The following is a 14,225-nucleotide window of genomic DNA, read 5'->3' as shown; positions in this document are numbered from 1 at the left end:
AGCAGAGCTATAGGGGAACAGAGCTAGGTGGGGAAATCTAAACTGAATGCTGGGAGAAAGTAGGCAGAGTGAGGGAAAAGCCATGGAGCTGCCAGAGACAGACGTGCTGAAAATTTGCTGGTAGGCCATGACCTCATGGTGATGCACAGATTAATGGAAATGGGTTAAATTAAGGTGTAAGAGTTAGCCAATAAGAAACTAGAGCTAATGGGCCAAGCAGTGGTTTAAATAATATAGTTTCTATGTGATTATTTCAGTTCTGAGCAGCTGGGGTGAACAAGCAGCTCCTTCCTACAGGAAGGGACAGAAAGTGTCTTAGGCAGGTCATCTACCATTGTAGTGATGGGCAAATGAAACTGTGCCACTGAGAGGGGAGGAATCTATACAATGGCTGAAGTGAGACGCTGGTGCTGGTAGAAACCATATGCAGACCATTCATCACCAAAATCCACGGGTAGACGGTGGTGAGGGAAGACACAGAAGATTGTCATTGGTGAGATAAGTACTAAGCAGAAAGAAAAATGGTCTGGCCCTGGCACAAGAGAATGAATGTTCTATACATCCTGCCCCTGGACCTTGCTCAGACCTCACTCAGACCAGTCTCAAAGTCCGAGACTGAAGCAGGAGTGCTGGAAATCCTCCGCTTCACCCCAACCTGTATCCACTGCATCCTCCTTCTCACCCCACACTGTACCCACTGCATCCCTCTCCTCACCCCACACTGTACCCACTGCATCCCTCTCCTCACCCCACACTGTACTCACTGCATCCCTCTCCTCACCCCACACTGTACTCACTGCATCCCTCTCCTCACCCCACACTGTACCCACTGCATCCCTCTCCTCACCCCACACTGTACTCACTGCATCCCTCTCCTCACCCCACACTGTACTCACTGCATCCCTCTCCTCACCCCACACTGTACCCACTGCATCCCTCTCCTCACCCCACACTGTACCCACTGCATCCCTCTCCTCACCCCTCACTGTACTCACTGCATCCCTCTCCTCACCCCACACTGTACCCACTGCATCCCTCTCCTCACCCCACACTGTACCCACTGCATCCCCCTCCACACCCCTCACTATACCCATTGCAAAAAGCAGAAAGCAACAACCATGCAAAGAGATGCCCTCTGTGACACAGCCATGAGACACAGAAAGCCAAAGATAAAAGACAATGACCCATTAGTTTCATTTGGTGAAGTACATGCAGGACAAACTGGAGATCCTGAGTTCAGATCTCCAGACCCCACGTAAAAAGCCTTGATGGTCCATGAGTATGATCTCAGCTGTGAAGAGGCGGAGACAGGAGGATTTGTAGGGCTTGCTGACCAGTCAGTCTAGCCAATTTGTGAGTTCCGGGTACAATGAGAGATTCTGTCTTAAAAAAAGCAAAGTGGAAAGACAGTTGTGAACAATAAAGATCTGGCTCCCACGTGCAGGCAAACACAGGAATTCTTAGTCACACATATGTACACACAACACCATGTGCAGACACAGTTCAAATGACCTATTTCAAGGCACAAGAGCACCAGACTCAGTAACTACAGCCACACACTTCCACCTAGCCATGATGGAGACACTACGGCCTTGATTGAAAAAGGGAGAAATCAAGAAAAAGCTATTGTGAGGTGCCAGATGAGAGATGGACAAACAGAGCCCTGAAAAGAACCACCAAGTGTGCCTGTCAATAGAAATTATCTAAATTTAAATACAAACTTAAAAACTACAGAGGGGAAAACACAACAGAGCACCCAAGAACAGAGAATGCATGAATTTGTATAACCCATGCACAGAGTTCAAAGGAAGAAAGCCAGAAAAAGAACAAACAAGGTCCCAAAGAAATATTTGAAAATGCTGTAATTTCTCAATTAATCCAATAAATTAAAAAATTCAATGAAAATGAACATAAATGTAAATAACACACGTTATCATATTATGATCAAACTGATAAAACTATATATATGGGGTTAGAGAGATTGCTCCACAGTTAAGAGTACTTCCTGATCTTCTGTTTTTGCTGTTTTGGTTTGGTTTGATTTGTTTTTTTAAGATAGGGTTTCTTTTTTAAATTTTTTTTAACCATTTCTTATTTATTTATTTATCCATTCAAAAATTTTCACTTCCTCCCCTCCTCCCATTCCCCTCCTGCTCCCCGACTCATCCTCCTCCTCCCCCTCCCTCCTTAAGAGAGGGCTGGGAACCCTGCCCTGTGGGAAGTCCAAGCCCCCCCACCACATCCAGGCCTAGGAAGCTTTGCATCCAAATAGACTAGGGTCCCAAAAAGCCAGTACGTGCAGTAGAAACAAGTCCCAGTGCCTTTTTCAATGGCTTCTCAGTCAGCCCCCATTGTCAGCCACATTCAGAGAGTCCAGTTTGATCACATGCTCATTCAGACCCCGTCCAGCTGGATTTGGTGAGCTCCCATTAGAACAGGCACACTGTCTCAGTGGGTGGACCAACCCCTCGCGCCCAGACTTCCTTGCTCATCTTCTCCCTCCTTCTGCTCTTCAACTGGACCTTGGGCACTCAGTCCAATGCTCTGATGAGTGACTTCATCTTCTCCCTCCTTCTGCTCTTCAACTGGACCTTGGGCGCTCAGTCCGTTGCTCTGATGAGTGACTTTGTCTGTAGCCTTTGGAGCCTTTGGAACTAGCTCTTGTAGACCAAGCTGGCCCACAGAGATTTTCTTATCTCTGCCTCCCAAGTGCTGGGATTAAAGGCGTGCACCACCAACTGGTGAGTACTTCCTGATCTTGAAGAGGAGCTGAGTTCCCAGCAACCAAGACAGGTAGATCACAACTGCCTATAACCCCAGCTCAGGGAGGTCTAATGCCCTCTTCTGACCTTCATAAGCATCACACATGTGGCATACATTCACAGAAACGCTCACATACATATAAATATCAATTTTAAAAATTAAAGATAAGGTTGATGGAGAAAAGTGACTGCGGATAAAGCAGAAAACAGAATACAACAGATTTCTCAGCATGAATTATGAAGTCTAGAGGATGCTGGGGAGACTTTGTAGTCTCTACACAAAACACACAACAAATTTGTCCCTTACGTATTTAAATGTTTATAGGATGAATAAAAATACATTTAAAAAAGTGTGTGACTTTTTTTTCTGACCCACAAAAGCAGAAATAATTCACTGCCAATATAACTACATCATTAAAGTTCTCCAGGCAGAAAGAAAACAGCATGGGCAATTTTTGATTGACATAAGGGAGAGCACTAGAAATTTCTTTTTAAATATGAAGGACATCTTGAATAAAAATACTTCAGATGTCTTTTTAAAAGATAATAACAGTTTTCATAGCTAGTCATCGGGAAAAGCCGGCTGAAGAATTGTTCTAAAGAACAAAGCAGATAGCTCAACCCTAGCCTTTGTGTTCCCATTAACATCATGATCTAGCTTTTCGTTTAAAGAAAGGCCACTGTGGGTCTGGAGAAAGGGCTCAGCAGTTACGAGCATTTGCTGTTCTTGTAGAGAACCCAAGTTTGGTTCCCAGCATCCGAGTTGGGTAGCTCACAACCGCCTGTAACTCCAACTCCAAGAGACTCAATGCCTCTGGCCCCTGTGAGCAACCCACACAGCTGTGACATTCATTCAATAGACTTACACAAACCTAAATTAATCTTAGCGAGAAGATAATTGCTAATCCTTATGCCCAGCAAGGTATTGGCGTTACAGAGAATGATTGATGTTCCCACTCAGAAGAAAATTAAATTCAAAACTATCCTTAAGAAATTCATTTACCATTGAACAGAAAAAAAAAATAGTGAGGCTAAACAAGCAAGTGGGTTCGTGACTGCCCTTGCTGACTGCTTTGAGCTCCTCCAGGCTGACACTCAGTACAGAGGAAGTAGGCATAGCCAACTCCCGGATGAGGGTAGTGGGTACAGAGAGCAAGACCACCAAAGCATCTAGAGTGCATAGTCTAGTTTTGCAGAAAGCTACAAAGAGTGGGGAGAGGAGCCTTAGGGCCTTGTTAGCCTCACCTCCACCCACCCTGAGTTTTTGCCAGGTAGTCATTTCTGGAAGAAACCGCTTTAGACTCGGACAATAACATCCCAAAAGTCTCTGCGGCAACTGAATAGAAACGGTGCATGGCTGAGAGCTGAGAATAGGTTCTAGTTTCACAGGCCACATGAGGAAAACACAATCTGTGGAACAGCGAGGAGAGTATTCAGAGCTCTCCCTAGTTAGACAGTCACTCATCTCTGGCAGCTTTTGTTCCCGCCACCCCATGTTTGGTAGCAGCAAGCAGAGGCATTGGGCAGGTGGAAGCAGCAGCAAGCAGCGCCCTCTAGTGTTACAGTCCTGGTGCGGAGGCGAGGTGCCAGGAACCAGCTCTCCAGGGATTCCGGGTCCTGGTTGCAGCTAGCATTGCAGCTTGCAGGCGGATCTTGCTTGTTATTGGAATTCCTCCACAGCCAGCAGTGTTAGAGCTCTTGAGTAGGTCTACAGTGTCAGGATTTCTTACCCCTTAAAGCTACCCAGTGATACAGCTCTTGGCCATGTGTCTGAAACACTTGGCCTCAATGACTTGACAGCTCTATAAAACTCTTTGAGCAGCCAGAATTTGCAGCTTCTCTTTTCTGCCTCATCACAGCCTTAATTCTTCCAGGTCAGCTCTCTGCCCTTCCGGTTCTCTCTCTACATCTGCTGCCCACACTCCTCAGTCTGCCAAACCAGCTACTACAGCTATTCAGTCACCTCGGCCACCACTCTGCCGTCACTGCTGTTTCTCTGTCATAACAGCACAACCTGCACGAGTAATACAAAAAAATATCATTCAAGAAAAGTACTCTGTTGGGTCTATTGCTGCAACACCAGCAGAGAACACACAGGAGGGTCTCCCAACTGACTTATCAACTCCGCAGGAATTGCCTGCTTACCTAGCCTGGGAATGGATGTCTGGACATATCCAAACCTTCTCTCTCAACATCATTCACAGGCACTTTCATGAACGCCAAAGATATTAACACTTTTTCAAGCATTTATTGGCTATTTGTATTTCTTCCCTGAGAATCATCTGTTCAGTATATTGAGCCATATACCGACAAGATACATACATACATACATATATATATGTATGTATGTATGTATATATATTGCCAACAAGATACATATACCGACAAGATACATATATATATGTATATATATTGCAGTTCTATATATATATATAGTATATTAATTCCTCATCTGATAAAGTTGACAAAGGCTATGTCTCACTCTGTTTACTGTCTGCTCACTCTACTGATTGTTTCCCTTGCTGTGCTGAAGCTTTTTAATTTCGTGCAATCACATTTTTTTATTTGGGGTTGTGTGATGTGGTGTTTGTATGCTGTGTGAAAATGCATTTCTGTGATTGGTGTAATTAAAAGCCAAACAGCCAGTAGCTAGGCAGGGAGAGGTTAGTCCTCTCTGGGGACAGAGAGGACTCGGAAGAAGAAGGTGGGGTCATCACCAGCCGAACACAGAGAGGAGACATGGAAAAAGCAGGATGGGCAGTAATCGACAGAGCATCGATTAATAGAAATAGGTCAATTTAAGTTATAAGAGATAGTGGGACAAGCTCTGCTGAGCCTGAGCTTTCATAGTTAATAACAAGTCTCCATGTTGTTATTTGTGATGTTTCTGATCGCATTGGGTTCTTTGAGAAAGTCCTTGCTTACGCTTACAAGGTGGAATGTTTTCACTATGTTTCCAACTAGTAGTTTCAGTGTTTGGTCTTACACCATGATCTTTAATCCATTCCGAATTGAATGTTTTGTAGAACGTGAGCTATGGATCCAATTTCATTCATCTACACGGGAAGATCCAGCTTTCTTAGCAGCATTTGTTACGTCTTTTTCTCTGTTGTATTTTTGGCATCTTTGTCAGAAGATAGGTCCTGAATCTGGGTGGGTTTAGTGTTGGATCTGCTGTTTTCTGTTCTGTGAGTCTATAAGCATGTTTTTATCACGATGGCTCTGTGATGTAACTTGAGATCAGAATGGTAATATTTCCAGTATTGCTCTATCTGCTAATACTTGCTTTGGCTATCAAAGACCTTTCATGTTTGCAAATGAATTTTAGTATTTTTTTTCTAGTTTTCTAAGACATGTCACAGAATTTTGATTGGGATTGCTTTGCATCTGTTGGTCACTTTTGGTACCACAGCCATTTTCATCATGCTAAATCTCCCAGTCTAGGATCTTGAGGGGTCTAACAATTTTCTAGGGTCTTCAGTTCTTTTAATGACAAATAATTTTTACTGTAGAAATATTTCATCTCCTTGATTAGTTTTATTCCTATGTATTAAAAACTGTGGTTTTTCTGACTCACTAAGTCAGCAAATTTCTTATTTGTTTATTGAAAAGTTGCTATGTTTTGTTGTTGTTTTCTTCTTAATGTTGATCTTGTATTGTGATAGGTTTCTATAAGTGCTTTTGGGCTCCAAGAGATTTCTGATGGATTTCTAAGGGTATCATATGTGTAGGATTATGTTGTCTATAAATATGACTAATTTTATCACTGTATCCTCAATGTGTGTGCATATGTATGTGTGTGTGTATGTTCTCTCTATTCCTATTTTTCCAGGTTTTTATCAGATATGATTATTAGTCTTTGACAAAATTCTTTAGTACATGGATTAGGATGATCACATAATTTCTGTTCTTATGTCTACCTATACATTGTATTACACTTACTGAGTTATGTACCTTGAACCATCATTGCATGTCTGGGACAAAAATCAATTTGATTGGTGATATGTGAACATCTTCTCTAACTTGCTTTGCCAGAATTTTCCTGAGGAAATTTACAACCATATTCATTTTAGCATAAGGGTTATGCTGGTTCCACAGCATGTTTGGTATTATTCCTTTCCTGTCTGTTTTATAAAAGAATAAGGAATGTTGTCTCTGTTCTTCTCGAAGGGCCTGGTAGCATCCATCTATGAATCTGTCTGTAAGCCAAGACTACTCATTTTTTTTCCAGCTGCACAGACCCAAACAATCACACAAAACTATATTAATTACAACACAGTTTGGTCTATTAACTCAGGCTTCTTATTAACTAGCTCTTACATTTTAAATTAACCCATTTCCATTAATCTGTGTATCAGCATAAGGCTGTGGCTTTCTGGTAAGGGTCCAGCGCCTTTCTTTTTCTGAAGCTATATGGCATCTCTTCAGCTCGCCTATTTTCTCTATATATCTCTGCTCGGATTTCCTGCCTTGCTATATTCTGCCCTGCCATAGGCCCAAATCAACTTCTTTATTAACCAATGATATTTACAGCATACAGAGGAGAATCCCACATCATCTGTCCAGTTCTGGGCTTCATAATTTGTGGGAGGCTCTTACTTACTGTTTTCATCTCAGTGATTATTGTATTTTTCATTAAACTATTCACATTTTCTTGATTTAATTTTGGTAGGTAGTGTTTATCTCAAAATTTAACAATTTCTTCTAGATATTCTATTTTTTGTGGAATATGTTTTCAGGATTTCATTAAACCCTGTGTGGTATGGGAGGTCCCTCTGTCTATGTGTTGCTTTTATTGGTTAATGAATAAAGGAACTGCTTTGGACCTATAGCAAGGCAGAACTTAGGTAGGCGGGGAAGACAGAACTGAATGCTGGGAGGAAGAAGGCAGAGTCAGAAAGATGCCATGGAGCCACCAGAGTCAGACATGGCCGTATCTTTGCTGGTAAGCCACTGCCATGTGGCAATATACAGAATAATAAAAATGGGTTAAATTAATATGTAAGAGTTAGCCAATAAGAAGCTAGAGCTAATTGGCCAAGCAGTGATTTAAATAATATCGTTTCTGTGTAATTATTTTAGGTCTAAACTAGCCAGGCGGCCAGGAAGAACAAGCAGGCCCTCCCCCAACACCTGCGGGCAGCCTCCCCTCCCTTCTCTAGTTCTATCGGTTTGGGTCTGCTTTGCTTAGCTTGTCTATTGTTTTCCCCATATTATTGTTCTTTTAAAAGAAACAATTGCTTTCTCCATATTATTGTTCTTTTAAAGGTAACTATTAATTGCTGTGTTCCATGAATTATTTTGAATTCTATGTCATCAGCCTCTGTCCTGATTTTATTATTCATTGCCACTGCTTTTTAGGTTTGGACTGTCCTTGCATCCATCGCTGTGTTACTTGAGACCTCTCTAATTTTGATAGGTGCATGCATAGCTATACATTTTCCTCATAGAACTGTATCAATTGTAGTTCAAAAGTTCTGGGAAGTTGTGCCTTTCTTTTTGTTTGAGTTTAGAACATTTTAAATTTCCTCCCTGATTTCTTTAATGATTTAATGACTCACTGATCACCCAACGGTATATTGTCCAGTCTCTATGAATTCATGTAATTTCCACAACTTTTCTTTCCATTGACTTCTAGTCTTATTACACTATAATCTCATAAGATATAAACAAACTATTCTAATTATTTTGTGTTTGGTAAGACTTGATTTGTGGGCTGGATGGTGGTCTTCTTTAGGGAACGTTCCACGGATTGCAGAGGAGGGTGTGCATTCTTTATCTGTTAGGAAGAATGTTTAACTCTACTTCATCTAAGGTCTAGCTTAACTCTGAGGCTTCCTTGTTGATTTTTAGATTGGACAACATATCTAGAGATGAAAACAGAACATTTCAATTGCCCACTACTGTTGCATCAGGTATTTTTCCCTGTTTGGGACTAGATCAAGTTTTTTTTCTACTGTGACACTCATCTTCAGCAGTCCACGGGGTCAGTCCCTCCTCACCTACTTTCCCCAGAATCCTCTCTATACTTTTGTCTCATTCTTTTAAATTTAATTAATTGTTTGTATCTGTGTGCACACATGTGTGTGTCACAACGTGTATGTATGGACAATCTGAAGGACTCAGATCTCTCCTTCTATCACGTGAGTTCTGAGGAGCAAACTGTGGTCCTCGGGCTTGGTAGAAAGTCCCTCTGTTGAACCACTGCACAAGTCCATTGCCTCTTGACATTTGACCAGGTCTAACCAGTACCCTCTTTCCAAGGAAGTTCTAAGAAAGCACAAATGAAGTTCACTTCATCTTGCTAGCTATGAGAAGTTTTGAAAGTAGCAAAATAAGGAAGAAAATATAACTGTCAGCTAAACGAATTTAACTCACTAATTAGGTTAATGTTTCCTAAACACCTACATGAGCCGTGCCTTGTTAGAAGTGTGCCTTGTTCTAGACAACTCAACTTCTTCCTGTCTGTTTTTGCCTTTTAGCTGCTGCCCCTTGGTGCTCTGGTTGTTGGGATTATTTATGGACTACCCCAACACCATGCGTTTCTATGAAATGCATATATGGTGGCCACAAAAGGAAATGCCAGCAGGGACGAGGCAAGGGATGCAAAGCCTGAGCTGAGACCCATGCAACAGACACAGTAAAGAGAAAAATGGCAGCAAGGGAAAACATATCATCTCCTTCACATGACAGCACAAAAGCCAAAATCAAGATGCTGAAGTTCTCAAGAGAATCCATAAAGCTGGATTTGGGTGTGAAATTTCTCAACTGCTTTACATAAGTTCGACTTTTTAGAGCATTCAGTGGGTCAAACAAGACTCATCTTCAAGGGGCAGGCAGCCAACTGTAGTTGTCGGATCTCTGCATGACTTTTAAATTGGCTTTACATGAACACTCTCATATGTGATCTTTCTCATTGATTTTTTTTAATTTGAGATAATTATAGATTTATATATATATATATATATTTTAAGAAATAGTATGAATAGAACCCATATACTTTATACCTAGTGCCCTGAAATGATTATAACTGGAAAAACAATGGTAAAATATCATAGCCAGACATTCTTCTGTAAGAATTCATACTTATATTACTTTAAAATACAGCAATTACCATGCAGACAAACAGATGATAGATATTCCGATTTGCCTAGTTGAATGATGATAGCATTTTTTTTTATCAATACAAGTCTTTTATTGTCCCAAAAGACACCCCAAATCGTATTAAAATTCTGAGCTTGTTTCTGGGACTGGTACCTTAGGTCTACTCATCAGCCTGCTGCACTGTTCCCTTTTCAGACACATAGATGCCATCCAAAAACTTCCTGATATCCTTGTTCTTAACTCTTGTGGCCTGCTGTATCAGAGCCGCAGAGTTTGAAACAAGTTCAATATCATTTCCTTCAAGGATTAATTCATCCTTCTGGGCTTGAGAGACAGAACAAGCAACGCCTGTCCTCATCCGAACCCTGCGGATGTATTTTTCACCCAAGAAATTTCGGATTTCAACCAAAGACCCATTCTCCTGAATAACGACGTTGATGGGGAAGTGAGCATACACAGACCTCATCTTGTAGCGGAAGCCCAGGGTAACACCCTTGATCATGTTTTGAACGTGGCTGCAGATGGTTCTGACGGTGGCCAGTTCCTTCCTGTTGCCCCACCATTTGTCAACCCGGAGCCTCTTCTTCTTCTTCCCAAGAAGGCTCAGCTCTACGTTGATGTGATTGAAGTCCCTCCGGAGGGTTCCTCTGGGGCCCTTCACAATGACTGTGCGCCCCTTCAGAGTGATGTCCACATTTTCTGGAATGTCGACCGTCTGATTGCTGAGAATGGTCTTCATTCTCGCAGTAGATGGGGCAAAGAGAGAACCTGATGATAGCATTTTTAACAATACAAACTTTCTTTACACTTTACTTTTAGCTAACTATACAACAGTGGGTATCAGCCCACAAAAGTGTGTGTGTATGCACATATGTATGCATGTAGTTTGTATGTGTGTGTATATGCATGCATGTATGTATTTGTGCATGTGTATATATGTAGGTATGCATGCATGTATGTATGTGTGTGTATGTATGCATGTTTCTGTGGGTGTGTATTCTCCATATCCCCCATACTTCTTGGTAGCTGCTTGGTATTCTTCTTTAATAATGTAGTTTTTCCAAGTATGCCTGTATTGATGACATTAACTTTTTTTAGCCACTTACTCTTAAAATAGTGCTGTGAAAAGTAGGTTAGGAATATGTCTTTTTAAAAATTGCCACTGTACCTGCCAGATAGATCTGTGTTCTGTGTTAAATCTGTATACTAAATTAGATGTACATGACCACTTCCTGAGTCTGTGGTCCTAGCAGCATGCTGCAGCTGCTCTCCTTTCTCCAAGGGTGTATATGTCACATACTAGTACCCCAGAAAGTTGTGGGCATCACTGCTCACTGGTGCCTTGATATTTTCCTTTATATGGTTAACGGCACTATGGAGTCTGCATTAGTTACTTTTCTGTTGCTGTTATAGAACACCATGACCAAAGCGACTTACAGAAGAAACATTTAGCTTTGGTGTATGGTTCTGGAGGGTTGGAGGGCAGAATGGCAGGGCAGAGCCAGCAGGCAGATATGGGCTCAAGCAGGATGCCAGGAGATGACATCTTGAACAGAAAGCACAAAGCAGAAAGAGGAAAATGCAAGTCGGAGGCCCCGAGCCTCTCAAAAGAAGTATCTGAATGCCCAAGGCTGTGGGGGCACTTCTCATTCAAGCCAGAACAGAGTCTGCCCTTCTGTTTATTGTCAGGCTTGCTTTAGTTTGCACGTGTGCTGGTAATCTATCTTTGGGCATTGTCTGACCTGCCTGCTAATGACATTCCATGGATGGCAGCTAGTCTTCCGGTCATTCTGCCATGGGTTAGAGATAAGGGAGGACACCGTTTTACCTCCTTATTTCAGATGGTTAAATTTAGACAGCTTTCTCAATTACTCTCATTGGCAAACACATCACGCTTGGGGTGAAGAGCCGTGGAGATGATAGTCATTGTTGTCTCTTTCCTGGCTGTTATGGATCAGCCTCTTCCTTGTCCACATTCTCTGGTTTCTGAGCTGCAGCTATATGGGTAATATAACACGGGCTCTATTTTATTATATCTAGAAGGTTTGGTGTTGAACACTGTCTAATCTGCTTACTACTTCTGTGTTGACCATATAACTGCCCCTCAATAGCGCTATCAAATCAACAAGTTAATTATTTGATTTTCTAATACTCTGAGAACGAAACATTTGGAACAATTAAAAAGGTGCCATTGGAGAAAATCTGGCATGCTGGCAAAAATCTTTAATCCCAGCAATGGTGGGGGCAGAGGCAGGTGGATTTCTATGAGTCGGAGGCTATCCTGATCTAAATTGTGAGTTCTAGGCCAGGCCAGCCAAGGCTATATAATGAGACCCTGCCTCAAAAGCAAAAAAATTAAACAAGAACAAATAACAAAAACAACAAATGTTCCACTGGAGTGTATTAAATTTCTGTGCAGCTTTTTATATCAGTAGTTATAACTAAGACTAGCTTACGGTTTTTAAGAACTCTTTACATTACGGGGGTCGATGATAATTTGTCTTATAAAGTTAACTTGTTTTAGTTAGTAGAGTGTGAGGGTAGGAGGAGACGGGGAACACCAAGAGAACAAATCTCCCTAAATCAATCTTATCAAAGCCCATGTGCACACACAGAGACTGGAGCAGCATGCACAGGGCCTCCATAGGCCTGTACCGACTTCTCTGCATATCTATTATGGCTTTCAGTTTAGTTTTGTTTTTTTTACTGGGATTCCTGAGTATATGAATAAGTGGGTCTCTTATTCTTGTGCCTTCTTTTGGGCTTGTTTCCTTCTGTTTGTTTTGTCTGATGTGCTAGTGTTTCTTTTATCTTCTTTTATTTTATTATAATCCCTTAGGAGTCTGTCTGTTTTCTGATGAGAGACAGAAAAGGAGTGGATCCAGATGGGAGGGGTGGGAACTGGCGAGGAGTAGAAGGAGGGGAAACTGTAATCAGGTTATGTTACATGGAGAAAAAAAAATCTATTTTCGATAAAAGGAAAATGAGGGTGGTTGTCCAACCGACGCAGCACTAGGTTTCTGTTCTTTGGTCTTCATGGGAAGATGTGTCCCCTTCATGATCCAGAGCAGCTTCCCAAGTTAGAAGTTACAGGACATGTTTCCCCTTAATTTTAAGACAGAGCTTTGCCACGTATCCGATGCTAGCCTCCAGCTCGCCTTCTCCCGCAGCTGCTTCCCAGGTGCTGGGACTGCCAGGGTGTGCCACCACGACTGACCTGCACATTACAGGAAGCTTTGTGGAAATGGGTGCTAGTTACGAGTTACAAAATTGTTTTGTGCCACAAGAACTGAGGTAACCAAAAGCACATGAACACATTTAGGGAAGGATGGTGAGGGGCACCCACCAGTCCTTTTATAGCTTCAAATGATACTTAGTCAAGGAGACGCTGCAAATTAGCATAACTGCATCTCCTCATTTGTCCTATTATTGTTTGAAAGTTCAGACACATGTTCTAATTAGGAAAGATTTATTCCCAGAGGAACAAAATTAACTAATAAAAGCAAGAAGGACTTGATTAATTTATGAGAAAGGCTATAGACCAATTAGTTCATTACAGTAGTGCTAAATAAAACTCCTAGGACCATATTTTCCAAGGAACAAAAACCTCCTTCCTGCTCTAAGAGTTGCACAGTTACTAGATTAGAGTATATGGGCCCTTGTGTGCATCTTCCTAGGACGACAGAAATGGTGTGGGCACAATCTCAGACCTGAAGAACCTGATGAGAAAGCTGCATCAGAATTCGGGGTGGTAATGAAGGAAGCAGGCAGTACCACTGAAATGTTCATCACCAGACAACATATGATCCCCTACCCCCAGAAAGACCCAAGTCTTTTAGGATTTTGGCAGAGGACCCAAGGCGGGGGGCAGCCTGTAACTGCAGCTCCAGGGAGCCAACACCCTCTTCCACCCTCTGCTGGCACCTTCAGTCTTGTGCACAAACCCATACATATACACATAATCAATAATAAAATAGGTAATTTCTTTTTAGAAATGCATGCATCCAAAACATATTTTCTGAGTAGTCTTTTTTTTAAGGTGGTGAAATCTGGATATTTAGTGGCTTGAACACTAGTTTGTATTGTTTATGAACTATGTGGTTCTGGAACTATCTTCCATCTCCTTGAGCTGAGTCTCCAAAGCTATTATCTCATGAATTACAAGTTTAATATTCACATCCCTAGTTGTCTTGCTTTCTTCTCTCTGTTATTTTGATGTGCTATCCCTACAGCCTAAGGGAATAGAACTCAGAGCTACTGGAAACAAGACAATAAAAATTCCCACTCAGAGAAGAGTGTCCTGGTGAGGAAGAACCAGCTTCATCAACAGAAAGTTCATAAAGAAATTGCATAAAGCCT

General features: G+C 41.7%; 1 protein-coding gene across 1 annotated transcript; it reads right to left on the bottom strand.

Annotated features, from left to right (window-relative positions):
* Positions 1-9,998: 9,998 nt before the first annotated feature.
* On the bottom strand, positions 9,999-10,626 carry LOC130880100 (60S ribosomal protein L9-like). The gene has a single exon (XM_057778964.1). The coding sequence runs from the start codon at positions 10,603-10,605 to the stop codon at positions 10,027-10,029; it is 579 nt and encodes a 192-aa protein (XP_057634947.1). The 5' UTR covers positions 10,606-10,626; the 3' UTR covers positions 9,999-10,026.
* Between the last annotated feature and the right edge of the window lie 3,599 nt (positions 10,627-14,225).

This window comes from Chionomys nivalis, chromosome 8 (genome assembly GCF_950005125.1).
Source record: "Chionomys nivalis chromosome 8, mChiNiv1.1, whole genome shotgun sequence".
Lineage (NCBI taxonomy): Eukaryota > Metazoa > Chordata > Mammalia > Rodentia > Cricetidae > Chionomys > Chionomys nivalis.
Note: the sequence above shows the minus strand (reverse complement) of the source record. Positions and strands in the feature narration are given on the sequence as shown.

Excerpts from the sequence above, each read along its gene's own strand:
- LOC130880100 (XM_057778964.1), bottom strand. The coding sequence starts at position 10,605 with ATGAAGACCATTCTCAGCAATCAGACGGTCGACATTCCAGAAAATGTG.